General features: G+C 43.1%; 1 protein-coding gene across 5 annotated transcripts in view; it reads right to left on the reverse strand.

Annotated features, from left to right (window-relative positions):
- Nucleotides 1–2,080: 2,080 nt before the first annotated feature.
- Nucleotides 2,081–24,230, reverse strand: part of map4k5 (mitogen-activated protein kinase kinase kinase kinase 5) — a 43,538-nt gene continuing 21,388 nt past the window's right edge. For 3 of the 5 annotated variants that reach the window (XM_036541773.1, XM_036541772.1, XM_036541771.1), the window contains exons 11-34: nucleotides 24,134–24,196; nucleotides 23,633–23,714; nucleotides 22,763–22,879; nucleotides 20,132–20,210; nucleotides 16,536–16,594; nucleotides 16,159–16,226; nucleotides 14,487–14,531; nucleotides 14,362–14,404; nucleotides 14,066–14,276; nucleotides 13,552–13,640; nucleotides 12,784–12,825; nucleotides 12,414–12,498; nucleotides 12,161–12,240; nucleotides 11,768–11,828; nucleotides 10,974–10,976; nucleotides 10,249–10,363; nucleotides 10,098–10,156; nucleotides 9,758–9,861; nucleotides 8,884–9,061; nucleotides 8,731–8,799; nucleotides 7,171–7,263; nucleotides 6,949–7,019; nucleotides 5,390–5,445; nucleotides 2,081–3,886 (exon numbers count right to left, since the gene is read on the reverse strand). In XM_036541773.1, coding sequence (XP_036397666.1) covers nucleotides 3,799–3,886; nucleotides 5,390–5,445; nucleotides 6,949–7,019; nucleotides 7,171–7,263; nucleotides 8,731–8,799; nucleotides 8,884–9,061; nucleotides 9,758–9,861; nucleotides 10,098–10,156; nucleotides 10,249–10,363; nucleotides 10,974–10,976; nucleotides 11,768–11,828; nucleotides 12,161–12,240; nucleotides 12,414–12,498; nucleotides 12,784–12,825; nucleotides 13,552–13,640; nucleotides 14,066–14,276; nucleotides 14,362–14,404; nucleotides 14,487–14,531; nucleotides 16,159–16,226; nucleotides 16,536–16,594; nucleotides 20,132–20,210; nucleotides 22,763–22,879; nucleotides 23,633–23,714; nucleotides 24,134–24,196 — 1,960 coding nt within the window. In that variant the 3' untranslated portion in view covers nucleotides 2,081–3,798. Of the gene's footprint in view, nucleotides 3,887–5,389; nucleotides 5,446–6,948; nucleotides 7,020–7,170; nucleotides 7,264–8,730; nucleotides 8,800–8,883; nucleotides 9,062–9,757; nucleotides 9,862–10,097; nucleotides 10,157–10,248; nucleotides 10,364–10,973; nucleotides 10,977–11,767; nucleotides 11,829–12,160; nucleotides 12,241–12,413; nucleotides 12,499–12,783; nucleotides 12,826–13,551; nucleotides 13,641–14,065; nucleotides 14,277–14,361; nucleotides 14,405–14,486; nucleotides 14,532–15,600; nucleotides 15,640–16,158; nucleotides 16,227–16,535; nucleotides 16,595–20,131; nucleotides 20,211–22,762; nucleotides 22,880–23,632; nucleotides 23,715–24,133; nucleotides 24,197–24,230 lie in introns of all 5 variants that reach the window. The other 2 variants (XM_036541775.1, XM_036541774.1) reach the window with 2 other exon arrangements.

Consider the following 24,230-nt stretch of genomic DNA (forward strand, 5'->3'; position numbering starts at 1 on the left):
CGCAGCAAAATCTAAACACTCAGCGTCAGACTTGGCCTGAGCAGCTATTTAGGAGGGGGCCACAGGTGGTCGCTTAGCGGAACGGACGTCCTTTCAAACAAATAATTGTGCGCTTATCGATAAGAAACGGTCTAAAACCCTGCCACTTATCACTCGTCTTTCTCGTTAACAGCTGCTGACTGTTTATGAAATTAAAGGTAGCCAAATATTTTTGAAGCCTGCATGGGCATAAAACTTTTCACCGTTTCCACAAGTGTGTGTTGTATGATCTCAAAACATTACAAAGCAAAAACACTGACCAACTTGCAGTGCAGGTTTACAACCCCTCATATTAGATTCACTAAATCCATGAAAGCAGCCTTTGTCACTGGTAATTGTTGAAACTCCTCATAATGATGTTGTCTTTGTAGAGGCACCTAGTAGAGGCACACGCATCACGTGTTTTTTTCTTCTGGTTACGCACTGTTGACCATGGGTAATAAAAAGCCGGACAAAGTTTCAGTTTAGACACACAAACTAAAATGCCTTGACTTTGAAATGAGCAGAGGGCATGTACTGACTGCAAGAATGTCAGTGGGCTTCATAATCAGCTCCACATTCACTGATTTTTAATCATCTGGATGGCTCATCCTATTCTTCAATCACATGACATTGCCTACCCATTACACTATATAGGCTGGTGAATATACGTAGCACTGACCGAAAAAAAACCTTGAATGCTTTAGTTAAACTCCTCTGCATGCACTGGGCGGCTATTTACAAATAAGCTTTAAATGCAAACAGGTTTAACCCGATATTCTCGACCAGTCGGAAAATGTTTTTTTCTTTCTGTTACCAGTCAGTGTGTAAATTAATGTAGACTATAAAACCTTTTACTGCTGATATGTTGACCATATGACCATAAATTGAGGGTATTAATGCAGTATGCTGCTATCTATTCTGTTTGTAAATAGTTACAATCATTATTATTTCCTTTGCCCTACCAGAGGTTTTAATGAAAAACATCAACACTACCTACATGCCCTTAACAGAACACAATAAGAAAGAATTATGCAAGCCTCAATGGCTACATCAGGCACTGCAGTTAGTCTATTCCCTGATGGAGAGGAAGACACAGGCACCTCTGGGCACCAATACATTTCCCGTTGTCTAGATTGTAACAATACTGTGAAAGCAGACATTTGCATCTTGTCTGGAAAGAAATGGGGAAATAATTTTGTCCTTTTCACTTTATATTTGGCAGTTCAAATGTGTCTCTCCTTTCGAAGATTTTGTTTAACAAACACGTCCAAGTTGAACATAGTGCTGTTCATACAAGAAACACAAAACCTTGAAACATTAGTACATCTTTTATAGCTGATTAAATACCTGGAACTGTTGTCTGAAGCCTTGACACTGTTAAATTTGTCTTAAGTTTCCCTTCAGGGGTGAACAAAGGTGTAGCAAACACCTGTTTCCATGCCCAGCCACACACATTGTCCCTCTCTGGCATCTGGTAGACACAGTTTCATATTCATTGTGGAAAGAAAGACGGTACAGTAAAGGTGATAATGGCTTGTGTTGCGACAGCAGCCTCTGTGAAACCAATTATTGTTGGTCCCCTGAAGACTGAGGGATGACAGCCATGGAGGTTATCTTCCTTTCTACTAAAAGCTATTTTTTTTCTTCCTTTTACAGTATACTCCAATGGTTTACATTGTGGACTGTCACTGTACAAAATTATCAACCAAGGGAATTTAAACTGATATCATAGAATATGCTTTATTAATGTACCATGTGATAAACAGGTCTGATAAATCAAGGATCAGTTATGCATAAATAACTGATTTCTCTTCACTTAAATGCAGAGTCTATTCCTTTTACAAATGTCTAAAATGTATATAAAAATTTATTACAATAAGTTAATTGGACGAATATAACAAATGTCACACATTATACCCAGCATTCAGATTTGCCAAGGATCAACGAAAGGCTCTATGCACAAACAAGTGCATGGGTTAGCAATGTGAAAGGGCAGATAAACAGACACCCATAATGTTCTTGGCTATTCAAATGTCACAAAGACCTCTGAATGGCATGTTCTGTAGCGCAAAATTGCAGCTGTTGTAATTGGTACAGAAAGATCACAGGAGATTCATGCCCCTTATTCACATTTGTACCGGTCCCATTATTTTCTCACAGCGGGGAAAATTGGCGCTAATAACAGGTATTTTCAGCGCATTCTTTTCTTTTGTTAATTTGGCTGGATCGCAGCGGGAAATATGAGCTGCGGTGGAGGAGATCTGGATCCGAACCAGCGTGGTTCTGAGGTTGGCGACTCGTGTGACTCCTCCTCAGCCAGCAAGTCAATAAGCCAGGATCTCTGCCACACAGCAAAAGGTTAAAAAAAAAAAACAGACCCCGGTACAGAAACTTTATCAGAGTATCTTATATCGAGCTCATCCTTACCAGGGGATTTGTACTGGGCTCTAGCCAATATGCAAATTGCACTCGCTATTTTCAACATGGAATGAGGACTTACGGCTATTGGTGGATAGCACATAGACCCCTGCTGCGTCTGCCTTTATGTTCTGAGCCAATGCAATACTGCTGAAGCACTGAACACTTGCCAAAAACTGTCAATTCTCTAACTGACCCTAAAGGCCCAATCATTAACAACTCAACAAAACCTAGTATTACACTTTTTATTATTAACAGAATAGCTTTTTATTACAAAAACTGCATTCATTACATTTTTTAAGGGAATACTGATGTTATAAAACCAAACTTTTCCCATTTTTTGTCATATTTAAATACAAAACAACAAATAAATGTACAAAAGTGCTTACATGGTGCAAATATTGAATAAAAGTAACAATAAAAAAAGTTTACCACTTTACATTATATTCAAAATCTAAAAAGACCCAAGCAAAGAGAAGCAATTCTATATTACAGAGCGGTAAAATGACCCAAAGCTGCTCAGCAACCTTTCGGTAGGTAGTTAAACCCCGGAGGAGCTGTGTCCCACATCTCGCAGGACTGCGCCTGTCATTGGTTAACACAGCTAACGTAAAATACTTCTACTACTCGCGGATTAATAAATAAGGTTTAAATAGCCCACGTAAGCAAATTCTATGGCATTTACTCTTATGCATTCAATATCAGTTGGTAAACTTCTACGGAGTGGAAAAATATCTCCCATAATTCAAGGCTCAGCACAGTTGCAATGAATCCTGTTTCCCTCAGAGTCTCTTGTTCGGCTGGACATTTCTACAATACAAGTGTCCATTTTTTTGCAAACATCAAGGAAACAAACCAACCAAAGCAATTTTTTATGGCACATTCTCAAATGAAATAAAAAGTGAATGCTGACCCTAAAAGGCGTTTTATTGCTTTAGCTTGTGGGGTGGCGTCACTGCTACATTTGGAGGTGTGCGTGGGAAACCATGGGGCTGGACTATCCACACAATGGCTCTGGGCTGGACAGTCCACTGTCCGCATATTGCCCAAGACTGGTGTCCCAGCCCTGCCCCCCCGTCTCTAAGCTGAGAGGGCGTGCGTTGTAAGGCTGCTCTGTGGATGGAGGACAGAGAGGGGCGTATATGTGGGGAGGGGCGAACCACATGCGCTCTCTCTTTGCGATGTTCAGCCCCTCTCCCAGACGTCCCCTGCTGTTGTTTTGTCATAGTTTAGAGCGTCAGGAGTGGGCGGGCCGCCCTTCGTAACCGTCTTTGCTGCCATGAAGCCGCGTTCATGGTGGACGCAGGTCGGCATACGTCTGCAGCCAGCATCCGTTCCTCCTGACGCCATTGACTTGGGTTAGTAGCTGTTCTCATGGCCAGCCAAGATGTACAGGTTGCTCAGGGCTGTGGGGTTGTCTGTTGGCCGGCTCTCCAGAACCACAACCCTGTCAGAATGAAAACAGCCATCAGAATAGAAGATCACACAAAAAGACATTCACTGTGTCCCCTTCCCTTTCCTCTACTTTTTAAGAAGAGGGGTGGTAAAGACAAGGAACTGGAATTGGTAGATATTACACAATACGTTCATTTAAAGTAGATTTGAATATCACAATTACAGGCGGTCAATGACAACAATCGAGAACGGGTTTAACAATCGCAAACTTAAAGCCAACTCTTCACCCCGGGGCGGGGTTCCGCATATGACCCATCCCATAACTGTGACAGATGAGAGGGGTACACTAAAGGTACAGTCTGTTATTCTGTACTGTCTGAACCATCAGATGAAATTTCAGAGGCTCACAAGAAAGACACCCTAGTCAGGTTGGCACTGCCCAAATACAGTGAATAAAACATGTGACTGGGCAGAGCGAGAGGGCGTTCCAGCCCTGTGGCAGAGCCGGGTCCAGGGCCCCTGGGGCCTGGGAGAATGCTCCCCGTCTCTCTGAATTGCTAGGAGATCTCTCTGCAAGGTGTATAACGCATCGGCGTGGGAGGGGGAGGGAGGGCGTATAAATCACCTCCCTCTGTCTCCATGGCAGAGATTTACTGCCACACCGCCTGGCTGCCTGACAACCACAATCACCGCAGTGGTGCTAGGCGCCGCAGGATCGGCGGGTTTACGGGCCTCTCTCTGTGTGTTTGAGCTTCCTGGGGAGTGACTCTGACAAACACCCTCCCTCCCCGAGGAAGAGTCACAAATAGCAGCCCTGGTGTGGGTGCTCCTGCAAGGCCGATGACATCACCATCATTAATCTCTCTGTGGGCTAGTGTTTTCAAATTGCCAGGCTGAATGCAAACAAATACAATGGGCTAATGAGGTCTAAATGTTGCCCCCAGTTTTCAGTACTGCATAGGGAGCAGCTGTATTACAGGTGAAAAGCTGAATGCCTCTGTAAAGCCCTATCTGTCTGTAGTTGTTAATTGAAAGAAAAATCAATGCTGTAATCTTCTTTCAAAGCATGAACTGTGATATCGCATAAAAGCAGTTCTGCTCCATATTTTGAGGTCCTCAGACCTCAGTCAACAAATCCATTCACTACACACTCTACACCAGGCTTCCCAATGCTTTAAAACAGGTTTGCACCAAAACACTCAACAGTAGTAGTTTCCCTTCATCAGCACAGAGACTCAGCCACTCAACTCCCAGTTCCCTGATGTCTCATTCAGTCAGATCTCTGGGGTTGGACAGGTCTCAGAGGAGGAGTCTGCTGGAGCTGTTGCCAGGCAGTGCAAAAACATGGGAACCTTGAGGGAGAGCTCCCTCCTCAGCCATTCACAGACACACTGCTGTTTACCAGGGACTGCAAAGTCTCCAGACTTGGTCTTGTGTGTGTGGGCTAGGGAGTCACTGCTCCACGATGACCAGCCAGGTTAACAAATTCGTCAGACGGGGCTGCATGAATATTCCAGCAGACAAACAGAAAGAGAGAATCCCTTTCATTCTCTACCTGTCAGATCCCAGCAGACGGAAAACCCGGCTTTGATCACAAATCTCCTGGGTTACCTGCGAGTGAAGAGGAGAAACGTTCATTATTTTATGAATGAATGCTAAACAGGGCCTGAAGCTTCTGATATTTAAAGTGCAAGTAGAAGGAAAAACAATGGATATAAAGGGTTTTTAATAATTGAGGCAGTCTAGACACTGCTTTGCATAGGGCCTGTCATACAACACCATTAGAAGGCCACACTGTTTGGCCAAGCTCACACGTTTTCCATTTTACAAAGATAGAAGAGGGCGTTATACTGATTAAGCAAACGCACGCACTCATCAGGTTTACAGTTTCAACAGTTACAGCAGGATTCCTGTGATGGAAGAAGAAACAAACAGGAAGAATAAAGCGCAAGAGGCAAAGACTGAGACAACAAGAGAGAACAAGACAAAACAAGAAGGAGTAAAAGTGAGAAAACCGTATGGAATGTGTGTCTTTTTTCAGATCACTGAAACTGCTGTTTAAGCAGATGAAAACAGGCCAAGTGATACCACAAAGCACAGCGTCTGAATGCTCAGAGTCCTCAACAGAAAGTCAACAGTGTAACCACACAGTCCTGAGCTGGGCGTTCAGGGCCTTGGCTGGCACAGTGAGCTCCACAAGGACTGTGACTGAAAAGGCAAATTGAGCTTGAAGGGTATTGAAGAGCCACTGTTTGAGCTCAGACAGGTAGCGGTGGCTGTGCCACTGTGCGCTTGAACAAATACGCATAATGACATTTCTTGTTTCCGTGGCTGATCCATCACGCTCCTCCAGTGTGTGGAACAGGGGGTGCTGCCTTGTCCACAGGACAGAGGGCACGGGCTCCCCCAAAACATGCTCGCGCTTTGCGTGGCAACGAACAAAGCGGACAGGCGACCCGTGACACCTGCCCCCGCATAAACGCTTAACCTGGAAAAGACCTGATCTGAGCCTGCCGAAAAACAAGGCACCAGGCGCCCGGGCGAGCGGACCCATATCAATAGGTTCCCTCCTCGAGTGCTTTCACTGACGGCCTTTCAAAAGAATCATATGAAAAACGCTGAATAATTTAGGGCCGCTCCCTCTGTGCAGCTGTTTCATTTCTGATTGGGCATGAATTTTGCATGGCCGCTGACATTTTGTCATCCGCAGCGCGCCCATGATAGAGCTGTCATGCCGGGACAGTCAGGACTCCAGCCAGCAGACTTCTGTTTCACATCACCATTGGGCTTCATCTGACGGGCTGACAACTCAAAAGGGCAGGCCCATATCACTTTTCAAAAATAAGAAAGCTTCACCTCGCTCTGATCTCTGAACTTATTGTGTACGGCTTGTGATCAAGTTTACATGAGGTCCTGTGAAAGGTTGACACACCATACCAAAATGGAGCGCCTTCATTTTATGTTTCATCTCAGGGCTAATCTTGCGGGCTAATCTTTAGACAGGGGTGTTTATGAACACAGGAGTCAGTGTCAGTGTTGACAGTGAGCAGGTTCATGCAGAACACCATTCTAACAAGAGGAGTGCAGGCCAGCAGGGCGTGGTGCTGTACTCGCCTCGTTCGACTTGAAGCTCTTTCCCTGCATGCCATGCTTCCAGAAGGCCAAAACACTGTCCTGAAGGCACACTGGGAGGATAGAGATAACAACAGGGTCAACCATGTCATAAAACATGCAACCATGGAGCTGTTACTCTTCTATGACAAAGAACTACTGCTTTTCAAAATGAAAGAAGGACATGAGCAAACTGCGATAATGTTTTGAGCTGTCAGTACCTACCCACAGAGCCGATGCAGAAATCAAAGCTCAGTTCAGAGGCAAGCTTTTTGTTGGACTTCAATTTTCCCTGGAGATTGACAATTTTCAAATTCTCTGCAACAAAAAAAGATTATGAAGACAGTTATTTGAAATACTCAAAAAACAGAGCAGTCAATGCCTGATGAGGGATTTCAGATATACAGTACATTATCAGGGGCACTAAAGCTGCATATGATACATAAAATCCATATATTTTATTAACAAACTGTGCTGCTCTTGTAAAAAGTGACTGCTTTGCTGTATGAAGAGCACATCAAGATGATGTGCTGAACCTTTATTTTAGTGCAGGTTGTAGCCATTTTTCCCTCTCTGTTTTGCTGCTGGATTTAAAGCACTAGAAATGTAAATTCCAAAACACACAACTGACAAAATCAGGTTTGCTTATTTCACATGGATCATTGATAAAACACATTTCAATTCCTTTATAAAAGGTATAGAGCAATGGGTTGTGAACCAACCCAAAGGCAACATCAAGGAGTAAAGCCAATTTCTCATGTATCCTTCCACTCATAAACAGAGATGCATGATAAAAGAAGCACTCTGAGCCAATGCTAATAGCCAGTGTATGCCCAACCATGTCTATTGGCTCTGATTCTGATACCAATATTTCAGGAAGTTAGTTTCTAATGCAAGTCATCTGGGAATTTACATTCCCTGATAGCCACCTGATGCTATTCCTGCAACACAGTCACCTGTATGACAGCAGTAAGCAGATTCAATTCAAGAAGGGCACTGCAGTTAAATGAAAACACCTGTCTCCTCTTCTTCCAGATCCCTTTTTTATTTCACAACCAGTTCATCAAAATGGATGAACTGGTAGATTATGCAAACATGTGTCAAACACAGGGAAGATTGCATTAACCACAGGATCCAATTTATTAATTTTTGTGACATTTTCTGAACAATTCAGTATTTTATCAATTAAATAAGCACAATAAAAGCTGGTGGCCTCAGGCTAAGCCCTTGACTAATACACAGACTTAAGAGACCCCCCTCTTCACCCTATTCAAAACCAGACATCAGTGTGACACAGATTATTACCCAAAGTGAAGAATGGGTCTGTCTTATTTTAACAACTCTGCAACACTTCAAATGGTGTGGTGCGGATGATGTACCGTATGAAGTTGAGTGATTCTAACACACTGGGCTGACTCTGCCTTTATATTAGCTGGCCAGGCTGTGTTTACTGAAGACTAAGTTTACACAGCTGTCTGAACTGTTAGACTTATCAAAAAAAAAGTGTGGCATTGCTAGACAATTGCTATGAGAACCACATACCTAAAAACAAAGTGTTGAGAACAACACATCAATAAGCAGTGTACAAGAGCCAATGAGTCATTTCCTGCACTCAAGCATTTCCTGTTACAATGCTCATTTGACAGGACAGCAACAGCTAGTGTGGAAAAAATGTGGTGCGCTATCCTTAGAAAGCACTCTGTGAAGTCTCAGAGACAGCAAACTGTCCAAATATTTACAGTCCTACAATCCACGCCAAGGGTGTTTTCACAACATTATACTCACTGTCCAGACACACCAACACTGTGTCTCTCTCCAGCTGGGTCACATGGATGGCATCCACCTGGTGACCACCTGTAGAGTTAAAAATAAACATCAACTCAGCTGTTCTCCTGACTGCTGTGCGTTTGTACATGCGTGGTCGCCTCTGATCTGTACCTGATCCTATCTCGGTGAACCAGGATGAGCAGGAGTTGAGGTTGATGGTCTCGAAGCGGACCACCTGTCCGGGCTCGCTGCCCTGGCTGATGGCCACGCACACCATGGGGTACTCCTGCTCCGGAACCACCAGCATCTCAAACACTTTCAGGGGGCTGGGCAGAGGGAAGTCAAAGTGCTGCACAGAACAAGACATGAAACACAAAAACGGACAAGTAAACAGGCTGGAAGGCTGGGGAGAAAACTGGTGTTAAGATGTAGCCTGAGGAAATCCCTAAGCTCCCTAGGCACGTAAGGCTTATCTGCATTAAGAATAGTGGGGGTTTAGAAGTCAGCTTTTTTTTTTTTAAAGAACAGTCACATCCGCCTCTTTGATTCTGCACTGTCTGAATTGCAGTGTGCCACATTCATCTGGAGATAAGCATGTTATCATGCTCACTCCTCCCATCTGCTGCACAAAGCCTCTATTACAGACAGATCAGAAAAGTGTGTTCCAGGTGAAGATGTTTCGAACAATTCTGTCAAGGACACTATCTGTTTGAAGATTTCGTGCACGATTAAAATCAACACTGAAGAAAGGACTCTATCACACTTTCCACAGAGCCTGTAAAGTTGAGCGAAAATCACTTTCATTTTTCAGAGTCAAAAGGCTGATAAAGATTCGATATGTAGTAGCGTTTATTGATATAGACCGAATTCTGACAAGCAGCACAACTACAATTTTAAGACTACTACTATCACTATTAGGTACATAATACTGCAATTAAAACAGTGTTGTTCACAGTTTTGGCTGGCAAGGCCTATAGGACAGATAGGACCTATAGAATAGGCTGGAGCAAAGCAGCTGGCATGAAAGATGGTGAGACATACTGACCTTAATGAGCATAAACCTCTGCATGGGCTCGTACCACTGGAGTAGGACTATCCCAGACTGCAGTGCACCACACAGGTACTTGTGTCCTGTATAGGGGTTTCTCACTGGAAGGGAAGACAAAGGAGGCTCTGTCAGCACAGATAGAAACCTGTCCTGAGACCAGCAAGCAGCACAGCCTATCACTTTCACTCAGTTCAGGGATTGCATTTTAGTGCTGCGCAACTGAACACATTTATCCTGTCAGATCTGAAAAAAAAGGAAGGTCAAAAACCATAAGACAGAGACTGTGATAAAGCAAAAAGAAAACGATACTGAGAGAATCAGGACCTTCAGAACTCACCTATACAGCATTTGTGGCAGCCCTTTGTGTCTGGGATTTTTGTTGTCAAGGCGAACCTCCTACAAGGCAGAATAAGGAGAGGTTTTGTGAAAAGATGCCCCAGGACAGGTGACCTCTGGCTGCAGGGATTGCATGTCGAGCATTTCTTTACCTTGGCAGGATCTTGTCTGGGAAACGGTGGGTCTGAAACTGGGCAGCCAATCCCGGTTTCTTGAGCTGTTCGAAGAGTCCAATCAGGTTGTGGGAGTACAGCTGGAAGGTCTTTCCTGGAACAACCACACAGGAGATGGAGATTAGACATTACTACAACGGTACTACGGTACTACAACGGCACAACGGCACACTTCGTAATCATTAAGAAGTAAAAAGCTTAATTTTTTTGTCACAGTCAATGACAGTCATAATAAAAAAAACACAACATTCAATTATCAATAAAGTAAAAGGCTGAAATCACCACAACCAAGTACTGTGAGTACTCTTGCTCTAATAAACAAATCATTGAAAATGACAAGATCAGATTGCAACAATGTAGAAAGAAAAATGAGGAAAGAGACAAGGAATTGTCTTTAAACACACACAAATAAGACAAAACTCTAGGCCTACCACTCAAACTATGAAAACACTGCTAAATATTTATAATAAATGTCGGAAAAACTTTTCTAAGCTCAAAGGTTACTTCATTATTAAGGAAGGTCTCATGGGTTATACTCTACATGGACTGAAGCAATTTGTGGCAGGTCATATGATCAAAGACCTTTTAAGTGATTGTTTAGAAATTAGAGGATTAATGATGTTCTGGCATAATTCCAGTTGACTGCTGAAGAAAGATGGAGCAATTATGATGGACAGACGTGAGGAAAAGGAAAGCACATTTACCTTCTATTGAAGCAAAAGACAGTTAGCAGGACATCAAGCCAAGCCAGATCAGGACGTGAGGGACACAAGTCACACAAAAGAAAAGAGAAATCAGGCATTCCATTCAAGCAGTTGACAGAAATGATTGTGTATTATGAAAGATGATACAGTATACAAATATTATTTCGCTGCAGCAATTTTCACAATGATTTCTTCTTACACTAACAAACACAGAAACCAGGCGAAAAAATTCATACTGTCACTCAGTAATCCACAATAACAACGCTGCAGACAAGACAAACAACTTTTTCTCCAGAATATACAAGCAACCAATCCAAAATCTTGACTAGGGATATAGTACACCTGCTGGACACCACTGAAATTACATCCACTAAATGGTGCATTAACTTAGTGTGTCACACTTTTTAATGAAAGCACAGCTAGACTATATTCGTTTTAAACAAGTTAAGCTGAAAAATGTTCACTGTTCTATATTACTACTGTATCTGTCAGGTTCTATAACTAATGGCCTATAATTCTTTGTAACTGTGCCATACAATTACAGGTCATAAACAGAATTAGCATTTACCGCTCACTACACGCCAGACAGAGGGCCATTTATAGTAGCAGGGCTTGTAAGAGCTTATAAATGCAGCTATTTATGAGACATAGATAAAAGTAATTGCTTTACTCCCAGGTACAGACAGATAAAGGAAGTCGCATGAGGTATAACAGTGCATACAATAAAGAAAGTTGTAACAGGCTTAACTGTGCATCTAATAGAGTGGATAGTATTGATAACTAAACCTACATACCTGATAAAGACATTAGGTTATTGTTGATAACATAGAGCCAAGTACACCTCCTTGGAAACAGCTGAAAGGGAATACGGAAACACATGAGCTTTTGAGGTCATACTGAACATACTTATGTCTTTTTTATTTTAAGCCAGTATTAAGTACATTCCATCCAATCTCCTCAGACAGAATGAATCAGCCTCACCAAGAATAACATTCTTACTTTGAGACCTGAAACCACAACCACTGCTCAACATTCGTAACCATGCATACTACAAAAGGTTGCTTAACATTACCACTTTAGTATTACCTTTATGAACAACCTCATTTTTCATACCATTAAAGCTACTTCCCCTGGGTTGTCTTAAATTTCAGTGAATCAGAAAATCCCAGAAATCTCATCACACTCACCTGCTCCATTGTGGCTTCATGCAGCTCGTTCAGGTTCAGGGTGTAAATCCCGTCCTCAGTCCCAAAAATGAGGTACTGGTCTGGAAAGTCCAAACAGCATTTGGCTCTGTCAGTCAGTTGTCACTGAGAGTTCATAAACACATGCACATCTGCATACGGCTCTCACGAGCGACCTGCTCCTCCTTACATCTGTGTGCATCTGCTCGTATTCATAGTATACATCTGCTTTCCTCACCAGAGTCAGGGGGGTTACCTTTTGTATCTGGGTGGATCCATGATGTGGCACAGTTGATCTTCAGGGGACAGCCATCAAACACTTTTGAGAAACAGGCCCCCATCTGAAGTAATGACATAGGGTTCAGTGAGGTCAGAGAGGCATGGGAGGACTCACGCAGCGCGTGAGCTCATCACTGTTCCTGACTGCGGCCACAGGATTAAGCGAGTAGGATATTACTCATCAAACCACTTTGTGTCCGCAGGAAGATGGCGCTGCATTTCCTAAGAGCAGACATCTTTGATGTTCCAGGGGTCAAGCGAAGTATAAAAATGTTGTTTGCATCCACACAAATCCCCAAGAATGTTAGGCGAGACAAGAAGGAGTGAGGGATGCAGACAGCACTCACCAAGACTTTGGGTGTTGGTGGCAGACCATTGATTGCTGGCTTCTGCAGGAAGAGACACATAACACACAAGATTGCTTGAGTGCTGGTTTTGAGGTCAAATGCTGTTCAAACCTCAGCTGTGTGGAAACAACAGTCCATACTCTACATTCAAACAACCACAGCTATTTTACCATCCGAGACCACAACAATTTTAAGTCAATCTGGCATTCAAATAAAAGCATGGATATTCTTGTTCCAGATGTAATTGCATGTTTCACTGAGGAATTACTCAGTGACCTATTTATACAATCAGTTTCGTGATAAATACATAATGGATGGAAAATATCTACTTTTTAAATGGTCTTTTTGTATTTTTCTGAAGGCAGAACCAATATCTTTACATTTTTTGACAATGTATGATCAGTTACATAGTCTGCGATGATCATGATAGCAAATATGACTGTGCTTGCTATGGCACACCTAGATGTACTTGTTATGGTAACCCAACTGTGCTTGCTGTGGTAACCCAACCCTGCTTTCTGTGGTAAACCTAGCTATGCTTGTTGCAGTAAAATTAACTGTGATCACTATAGTAAACCTACTGCGTTTCGTACAGCAACCCAGCTCCACCAGCTATGGTAACTCATTTATGCTCGCTACAGTCATTCAACTGCGCTGGCTAAGGTAGCCCGGTTGCACTTGCGATGGTAACTTGGCTGTGCTTGCTATGGTAACCCAGCTCTGCTTGCCATAGTAACCCGGTAACCCCCGGCTGAAGGAGAGGCTCACCGGGAACTCCTTCCTCTCCTTTCTCTGGGGTGGGGCTGGAGGCTGCTTGGCACTGTCCCCATTCACACTGTTGTCCGAGTCCTCATGATCTGAGCGGAGATGAGGGGTTACGCACAGTAAGTACACAGCAGATGAAATCAAAAAATAGAGCTCATTTTAGAACAAGATTTCACAATATAAAAGATACAATCATCAGTCTTTACCATATCTTCACTTGTACTGGGACGTCTTCTCCTACTTTGATTTTTATAAACAATTAAAACAAACTAAAATGTTGTGGGTGAAGGTGAATACTCTCTTAGTCTAGTTAATGAAGTGGGAAATGTGTGGGTAGAGTAGGTGAGTGGGGTCTTACCCTGGTGAGTAGAGTGGGAGATGTGTGTAGAGAGTAGGTGAGTGGGGTCTTACTTGGATCAGTAGAGTGGGAGATGTGTGGGGAGAGTAGGTGAGTGGGCTCTTACCCTGGTCAGCAGAGTGGGAGATGTGTGTACAGAGTAGGTGAGTGGGGTCTTACCCTGGTCAGCAGAGTGGGAGAGCAGGCCGGGGCTGCTCACACTGGCAGACAGGAAGTCGGGGGGTGAGTGCTCGGGCCTGCTGCCCTGCTCGGGCGTGCTCTGTCTGCGCTGCCCGGGGGCGGGCCCGTTCTCAGAGCCTGGGAAGCGCCGCACCGTCAGACACCTCTCATCATTAAGGCCGATCTCGTCCGAACAGCTGTTCAGCCGGGGCTGTCAAAGAGAGCCAGCATTAGCTCCCACAGAGAAAACCAGCCTTAATAAGCATTCACCCGGAGGTCAGAACTGCCGGCCTTACCTTCGGAGGTAGTGGGGGAGGAAGTCCTTGCTTCAGGGTATTGCTGCAACAGAAAATAACAGTCAGGCAAGAACAGAGCAGTGAAGCATATTTCATTGGGCCCTTTGACTACAGGTTCTACTTACAGCTCCACGTCTTCAAAGGCATCCTCCAGATGCGCGATGTGTCCCCTGGGGGAGAATGGTAGGCGTGAGAATGGTGGTGTGGGGGTCGGTGGGAAGACGGGCACAATTAGGTATGGCTGTGTGGTCATGGGGTCAACACTTTGGTACAAGAAGTAAACCTGTTCCATGAATCATCTGACACAGCTGGTTTAATTTAGAGAACATCGCTGACAACGTCATTACCAAGAAATGTTAACTCATTTTTAAAAGTACACAGCCTCTCCAGGGTTCTTACATTCAGATAATTTCAAATTAAATTCCAATACCTTAGGTCAAATCAGGTAGTCAGCATCTAGTTTGTCAGGAAAGCATTAAGTAATAATCATTATTTTGATAGCATTCCCACGTTTATGTATTTATTGTCTTGCAAATGAAGTGGCTTGCATGGGGAAATAACAAGCACATCCAAGATGACTGAACACACAAAATACAAAATGTTCAATGGTATATCTAGCTACATGAGATGGACTGGTTTGCTTATTTCCTTAATATAAATGAAAGCAGTTTGTCATGCCAGTAAAGGAGCAAATGAGCACACTGTTCCCAGTAAAAAGAGAAGAAAACAACTCTCTCTCCAGAAGTGAAAAGTTCTTGGCTTATCTGTTTCTTGCTCAGTGTAAAACCGTACATTTTGTGCCTCACTATTGCTTATGAAGTCTTTTGAATTACACATGGACTTGCAGCTGTCAATCACCATGGGCCTATTCGTGGTGCCCAGAAACCCAGAGAAAACCTGCTGCGTAGCGAGAGCTGCGCTGTGGCGATGCCCTGCGCCGGGACTCTTTGTTAAACTCTGAGGGCCATATTTAAGCATGCAGGAGCCGCCAGACGGGGAAAAACGCTTGCCAAAAAAGGGGGTCAGTCCGACTGAGTCAGTCCGAGTTACCGTCTGGCCATGTAAATAAGCAAACAAGCTTCACTGACAGTCACTGGTCACATCACATGTCACATGGGAGGGTGCAATGATTATTCACTGGAGCACAGCACACATTACTGCACGAGCACAGCCTCTCTACCACCACACGGCCATTAGTGGGGATGGAGTGGATGGCAGCCAGAGGACACAGAGTGTTACCGTTGGAACAACTCCTCCTCAACGCTTTTGAGAAGGCTCCTTTGGGGAGGACAGTGGAGGAGTGAGAAAAAAAGAGGAGAAGACGATGAAGAAAACGGGTAGAACAAGGAGCAGAAGAAGAGGATGCAGGAGGCGGACCTCGATCAAAGAACAACGAGATAACTTTCCTCCACAGCGAATGCTACAACAATCAGCATTCCGAATTAGACAGGGGAGGGGGCACCAGATACAAGGCAGCTCCGAAGTACAGGTGAATGGAACGGGTTAGTTCTGGTGTGCGAAACGAAATTCACACGTTTTGACTAGCTAGTAAAAAGCCCCACCAGATGTGTGCTTGCACTACTGATGTGAGTTAGCAACACAACAAACTTTTCGAGCATTCTGCCAAGAGCAGGAGAGACCCAGAGGCAGGAAGCAGAAGCTGGCAGACCACAGAGCCTCTCCCTGCACTTGTGTGTTCCCTGGGCTACAGATTTTTCCAGTGGTACACGAGGCCCAGCAGGAAGACTATTAATGAGAACGGGCTGGATTTCCATGTCGATGGTTTCCATGACTTACTTTGTACTGATTCCTCCCTCAGAGAAAGGGCTCCACGGGGAGGGGAAGTCATTCTCTTTGGTCACGTCCTGGAAAGCAGAGGCAGATATGGAGTCACTGCTTCCCTTCAAAGATAGCCCACTGTCACTGCCAACATGCACCACGCACAAGTACTGAACAAGAATCATCAGTAGAGTGTACTTAAATACGATAATAATAATAACAACACTACTCACATCTCCTTTGAGAGTGCGCTTGTTATATGTTCAACATTTACATTTCCCAATGAGGAAAAAAAACTCTAAAAATTAATTATGGAACACTATATGGACAAAATAAAACTGTGCAGTCATAACTAAAATTTCAGTTGCTTAGACAGAGAAAGAATGTACTATTACCATTTCAGAATGAGCTTCAGTTTCCTTCCGGAGCGGAGGTTCAAACTGCACCTTATCAACTGTGAGGACGAAAGAAGCAAAAAAAATATATCAGCGTCATACTGCTATGTCACTCCTCTGACACTAGAGGATGCTAGAACCTCACAGGAGCAGGAGAAAAACCACAGGGTTGCCGGGACCACAAACACTTCCTTCTACAAAGTGCCTGAGGAAGAGTGGACTTTTTAATGCCGTTTTTTTCATGATATCTAGGGTGAAAAATAATGTTACAATATAACATTTGCTCCTTGGCAATGGTTATACACTGTTTGGAAGCCTCCGATGACACTCGAGGACGTCCCTAATGTTAGCTCTGCTCCTCAACGCAACATCCTAAATCTGACCCAGCTAGAGTGCAGTGGAGGCGTTTATGCCAAGCCAGGAAACTGACTCGTACTGAGTGAAACCAGTGCAGTCTCCACTCTTTAGCACACCTTCAGGCCTCACCAGGAGAAAGACGACTGTACGCTCACCTTTATGACCTGAAACCATGAGCTCATTTCTGTAAACACAGCCTTTGTGATCTTTCTTTTGCTCTTAATAAGGAACCTGGCCAGTACAGTGCAAACATGTTGATTTGTAGATGGGAACCTTTGCACTGTAGACCTCACAGGCTTACATATTTCGTTAATGTAGCTTTACAAACCCTTTTAACCTCCTTCATATTAAATCAAGACAAAATTAACCAATACAGACACTTCTGTCTTGACAGTGAAAAATCCAAAGCAGATGAAAGCGTTGGATCTGTGCAGTGTTAGCCAGCTGTCTTCTCTGTTTGACAAAAGGAAACAGGGCATGACTTGACATCAGCAGTGTTAAAGGATGCTGTGCTGAGCAGTCTGCACAAGAACAGCAGAATGTCACCTCAGAGAGGGACAGAGGTGACAAAAAATGAACTAGACTGAACCAGACAGGACATACTTCTGGCAGCCACGGCAGCTGCTGCAGCAGGCCTAAAATGTGTGAATTCCTTCCTGATACAAAAGGCAAGCAGCTCAACCAAACTGCTTCATAACCTTTCCAGTTATTGTCAGATAACTGTTGAGAAAAACTGTCATATAATCTCTACTCCATCTACTGGCAGCAGAGCTAACAATAGCCAATGCAAATTATTTTGAAAAAGGCCATCTGCCTATACATTTATTGAGCAAGTGTTGGTTTAATAGCAGTCATTTGTGCCTAACCAGCTATGCATATGGGAAATGAACCAGATTATTCTTCAGAGGTGTAGCAGTCCAGCAACTGCAGCAACAAATGCATATATATATATATAACTATAACTATTATATAAATATAACTTGAACAGTCATCTTAAGTTCCAGTAACACAAGAAAAGAATTCCACAAAGCCCAGGGCTGAAATGAGAACTGGGAGGTCTGAGATACAGGGATATTTAAGGAAAAAAGGTGAAGGTGGTGAAGATCTGAAAGGTAGTGTGTCTCACTGAACTGCATTCACACAGCTACTGATCTGAAATATGGAAAGTGATTTCATTACATTGCTTTGCTTTTCAGATCTTCCATAATCACGGACAAATCTGGAGGCAATGCGGTTCCTCATAAAAATCTTTTTCTTCTATTTAGTTCCAAACGGATGATGTTGTCATGAATGCATCAAATTAAAATGAAGGATTACACAACTGCAATTTAATTTCAACACATCTCCATTCCAAACCCCTACTAAAAGAAGTACGTTACTTGATATATAAGACAGCCATGACAATTTGCAGTGATGCAATGTGTTTATCTACTCTTTGTCCTTTATAATTTCACAGAATTGGAGCACAATATTTATTGCCTCAGAACAGAGGAACGTTTGCACATCTTAAGGACAATACGATTTCCATAAGGAATAAAAAATATTTAAAACACAATATTTAGTCTGGTCGCTAATACTACAACCGGGCTTCATTTCTATAACATTCTTCTTTTTCAGTTATTAAATGAATTGCTTATAAATTATTTGATATAGTACAAAGCGCCTGTATCTGTGATATATGACTAAAAAGCAAAGATATACAAAAACATCACTGGAATTAAATGGAACAGATCATGGACATCTACTTAATTATGATTCTAAATCATGCAACTTTCACACTTGGATATGACAACATGTAAACTAGAACTGACCACAGTTTTTCACTTGACCATTAAAACTGACCCTAGACCAAGTGTGAATGGGAGGATATTTTTCTCAAGATCAGTGGTTAATTGTCACAATATCTGCACTTCAGTGACGTAAGACTACCTAACCCCCCAATCAGGTACAACATAAAACGAAGCACCTTCCTTGAGGCAAAACATTAACGTGCTGAATGGCTGTGAGAACAGCTCAACCAGAGATAACAGAATATAGCTCACACTGACAATATCTTGAAAGAGAGCACCACAAAATTTTATTATTCATCACTCATTAAATGCATTCTGCACATAACTTCCTGCTATTCGCTTTCATCTACTTTTCACAAAGTGTGACACTATGTTTGTGAAAGTGCTTTATCTTGCCACACTGCCAATGGGCCGTCTCCTCCCTTTCCTCTGTGCAGTAGACTTCCTGGATTCGGCCCACTTTCGGCTTCACCGTGTCAAAGACATTAAACAAACAGTCCTGATAGGATGTTCACTTTGAGTGAGTCTACCTGGCACACACCTACTCTCACTACTCAGCTTGATTAATCAGTTAAAATCAAATTAAATTTGTTCATGCAATACCAATTGTACATGGGCTGGCTGACTGGTGGCAGGAGATCTTTCAAAGATTATTCAATTTGTCACAACTAATGAAAAAGACTGTGACCAATGAGAAAAATACGGCACCGTGACAACTTAGCGCAAGCTGTCTTTAAAGGTAAAAGATGTTGACATGTGTACAAGCCCAGACTGCAATCAGCCCTTTCATAACTCACTCAGTCCCTGTCTATTACTTGTTATGTTTTTCTCCTTTAGGCAATCGTGTTTTGGAATTGCCAATTATATATTAGGCTCATCTCACTATGACAACCTCAGTTGTGCAGGAGCACTGAAGTGAGATAAATGCAATCCTCCAGTACGCTCGCACACAGCAAACCCCTATTTTTTGCACCACTGTTCACACAGTGCACCACAGCTAAGTTGGGGACCAATGAAAGATATGTGCTACCCTGCTGACATCATCTGAGGCACTTGCGGGTGTGTGATGAACTGCGTGCTGCGTATGTGTGGTGAAACAAGGTGGAAACCATGGCTGACCCACTCACCCCAAATGTACTGTGCAACTGTGGGCTGGATGAAATGGGTGAGATCGAATTTGGCCCACAGGGCTCAGCCTCCACTCAAGATGAGCGCCCTGCCAACTCAGCCATTCCGGAGCCCAATATCTACCTTTCCTTTTTACCAGCTCAAAATATGGGCTCCGAAACTTTGCCAGTTCTGCTGGATCGCTAGGATGATTTGGTGTAGCAAGTCGCAACAACGGATGATTTCAAGAGCGAGCGGTAGACTGGTGCGTTCAGGGTTTGCGAGCCACTGAAGAACCGGCTGACCTTTGAGGCCTGTGCCATGTCGAGGGGTGGTACTCACAGTTGATCTCAGAGCGCGTCCTCTCTGCTCTGCAGTTCTTGTTGGTGGAGCGGATGGTATGCCTCACCGCAGAGAGGGGCTGCAGACAGAATGAGTCACACATCTGATCAGCTACACTATCCTCACCACAAAATGCTGCACAAAAACAAACAACACTACTTCAGCCGTGCACAAAAGGATTCGTTTTACACATATCGCACGCATACCACATCATCGCATGGTTGTAAGCTAAAGATACCATATTCTAAATTGAACAAAACAAGCTGGACGGCTTAAACTGACTCATTTTAGCTGGACCATCTTAATGGACTTTACGTGCAAATGAAAGGGAAACCCTAACAAATCCATAAAGGAGGAAAGAAAATTAAAGAATACTCTATGTTTATTTTGTTGGATAACAATGGCCAAAAACGACAAAAAATGCAAACACCCATTACAACGTATTAGAATGCAATTAAGATGCACACGCTTACCCATATATGTATTAAAGTATTAACAATGCAACAAATGATACTGGCTCCAATATTTCTGTATAAGTAGACTATATGCAATCAGAAATTATCAGTAAAAATAATTTAATTCACTTCCTTTCAAAACAATCGATCAACCAACAATCTTCAACATAAAGAAACAAGAACCTACTGTACCGATTGGCTTAGTTCTGAATAACTGGAACAGGGCAATACATTTGCCTGGACATAAAGACATTCCATCAGAAACTGGAAATATGCAAAGTGCAGTGACAAATCGCTGTTCAGTCTGTTCCAGCATTACAGCAGACGGAGAGTATACTGCAAACATGCGAAGTACTACCATCCACGCTACTTTGTGCAAGTGAACCTCTGTGGACATGTGACAGCATAGCGTGCAAATATAAAATAGATGGACACCACTGTTAGTGTTCACTAATTGCTTTCTTGACTGTGGAAGACTATAGAGACAACATTCCCACACCACACACTGCATCTTAGTGTGTGTGAAAAAAACACTGCCTCCATCTGTCAGACATTCCTAGTACAGAATAATGAGTTTAGCCACCCTATTCACCTTCTCAAATTTCCTTCGGGATTAATAAAGTATTTCTTATTCTTATTATTCTTATTCTACAAACCCATAAGACCGCTTGTGGGTTAGCCTGGACCAGTGTCTCTGTGTGCTGTCAGGAATACTGGCTGAGCCGTATGCATCTATTGTCGAGTGGACAATGATTTCCCAGAGAGAAATAAAAGCTTTTGTAAAATCAATTCCACATGTAAGCATAGCTGATAGCAAACTGAGGACACATTAGGTACTGTACTCGTTCACCGAAGAAACAGGACCCAACTTGGTTTTTAGTCTCCTTTGATCTAATTATACCATGATTAATTAACATAATGGGTTAGAACTCTAATGCGCCCCAACATTATCTGCGGTTCATTTTTTATGCCCAAGTAATAAATCAATCTGAATCCTGTTCCAAACTGAGCCAAAATCATTTCTAGTGTTTTTATTAATACTGCTCAGTATATTTCTTGATACCAAAGATCAGATTTAAAATAAACTAAAAGTTTATACTGAAACTGTGTAGTCAATTCTTTCACATAAGTTAGATAATATATGACAGTGTCCACCTTGCAGGGAAGACCCCAATAAACCATATTCATCACGTCCTCTGCGTTACTTTGACGTGTATGACTGTACAAGTCATGCACACACATGTGGCATCTACAATACGACAGATATACAGTACCAATAAAAAGCCTGGACACGCACTTCCTTATTTTTACCATTTTCCATGATTTAGAATAATAGTAGACATCAAAACTATGAAACAACACAAATGGAATTGTGTAGCGACCAAGAAAGTGTTATAAACAAATCAAAATCATCTTATATTGTAGATTCTTCAAAACAGGCAGAAAAAAAAATTACTACATTTTTTTGGAAAGAAATTCATACATAGGCATCAACTTCACGATTTATATTTGTCTAAGAAACAAATTTCAAGCCTTTAAGCCTAAGTCTTTAGATCAAAATGCCTTTGAATGCAAGTTTCCCATTATCTTAATCAGGTGTGTCCAAATTTTTGACTGGTAGTATAATGTATGGTACAAAATAATGACAACTGACAATGCCCAAACTCATAATATGCAAAGATTATTTCTCTGTAAGCATCTGGGTAAACCTGGGGCAATTTCCACTGCTGCCCACACAGTGCTGCTCGTCGTATAGCGGTGAAGAAAGACAATGCGCCTCTTTAAGGTCGCTGGTACCATCACTTTCTCATGCACCGGCACACAGTTGAGATCTCACACACTGACACCAGCCACTGGCAGGGAGCAACAAAGCACAAAGGACAGCGCCTCATTAATTCATCTGAGGCGAAGCGAAGGCACGGGGACGAAAATGAGGCCTTGCAACAGCATCTCAGGCTTCCTCACTTCCAGCCTGATGCAGAGCCTTGGAGCGGAGAGAAGGCGAAGGGCTCATTCCTTTGACGTAAAGACGGGAGTTTGGCTGATGCTGGCTGATGGAATGCTAACAAACCGCTGTAGCGTATATGTGAATCCAGGCTGACAGAACATGGGAAGGTGCGGAGCAAGACAAACAAAACAGAGAAACAACTTAAAAAAAAAAAAACACTTGAGGTACCTCAAGATCGTCATCATCCACTTCACTGAAGTGGGGATGGTTATCTGGGTTGTTCATCTTGTCCAGGAGCTCCACAGCAAGTCTTCTGTTCAGCCCAGTCTGGGCCACAAACACATGCTTTCATAAAGAGAGCAGGAGAAGGAGGTCAGTCTGTGGACTGATGAGCACAGGTACCCCTGATCTTTCATATTTATCAAGCCTACAGCCATTCTACAGTGTCTAAGGGTGCAGATTTGGGTGGCAACAGAACTGAAACAAATGCCCTCCAAGTCAGAGCACAGAATTCACAAGGAAGTTCACGATATGCCCTGATATAGAAAGCCTAATTTTACCACAGAGTTAATAATTTAAGCATCATTAGTCTTGAGTCAATTTTCTCAGAGAAATGTTTCATGAGGCATGCGACTGGTCTGTACTAAAAATGTCTGGTTCAAGAATATGATATGCTTGTGAGAGGCAGGTATTGTGGGAGCTGGTATCAGCACTGGGCAGGGCAGACCTCAGTTTAAAAGGGTTACCAAGCACAACCAAAGGGTATAGGAAAGTCCATAAGCAAGTATTACATTTTCTTCATTTAACAGGATTAGGGGAAATTACCTTTTTAGAGTAACCACCTCCGCACTCTGTTAAAATAGGTGGCCGCACTTTACAGCTGGCTAAAATTCAGCATTACACTAAAATAAGTTGTTTCATGGCCAGTTTTGTTTTGCCTTTAGCATTAATGTTGCCAACAAGACCACCCGGCTCCTTCTTCCGAGAACCACAGCACCCTCCCCCTCCCTTCCCCTTCCCCGCAATTCTTCCCCCGCCCACTTCCAGACCTACAGTCTAAAAAGACCCGGTATGTGTGAAGAATTCAGGCCTGGTTACCATGAGGAGCTTCTCTGCTGTAGGTCTCTTCTTCGGGTTCTTGGTCAGAGACACTTTGACAAAGTTATGGAAGGCCGTGGACCTGTAAGGGACACAAGCCTATTGTCACTGAATGGATCACGTCCAACAAATGCCTGGTGTGGTGGCAGCAGAACCCTGCGCCACCCCTGCCAAGCCCACATCAGTCACGAGTGGAGATGAGGTCCCATCGGTGGTTAAAAAAGCCGCCCAGCCCGATTTAGTGCTCTGCAGGATGCCCGGGCTCCAGCGTGACACAGCTGATTTAGCACCACTCGCAGCTGCCCTGTTCATACCCAGCAGAACCCCCCCCCCGGGGCCATCCCGAACCCACCCATTCCTGGTACGCCCAATGTGCTCAGCGCGCAAAACCAAAACTGTGCCCTCAGATTCCAACACCCTCTCTGAATCCTCTGTCAGCCTTTTAAATAAAAGCTCATGATGTGCTCCAATGCCTGTTCGGAAAAATATTCATACACTCACCATTTTGTTTTATCTTTTAGCTTGGGAGGCTGGAAACTGCTCTTTGACATCAAAAACAAGGCCCTGAAAGAAATTACATTTTAGATAAGAAATTGAT

The sequence above is a fragment of the Megalops cyprinoides genome, chromosome 12 (genome assembly GCF_013368585.1).
Source record: "Megalops cyprinoides isolate fMegCyp1 chromosome 12, fMegCyp1.pri, whole genome shotgun sequence".
In the NCBI taxonomy this organism is placed as follows: domain Eukaryota; kingdom Metazoa; phylum Chordata; class Actinopteri; order Elopiformes; family Megalopidae; genus Megalops; species Megalops cyprinoides.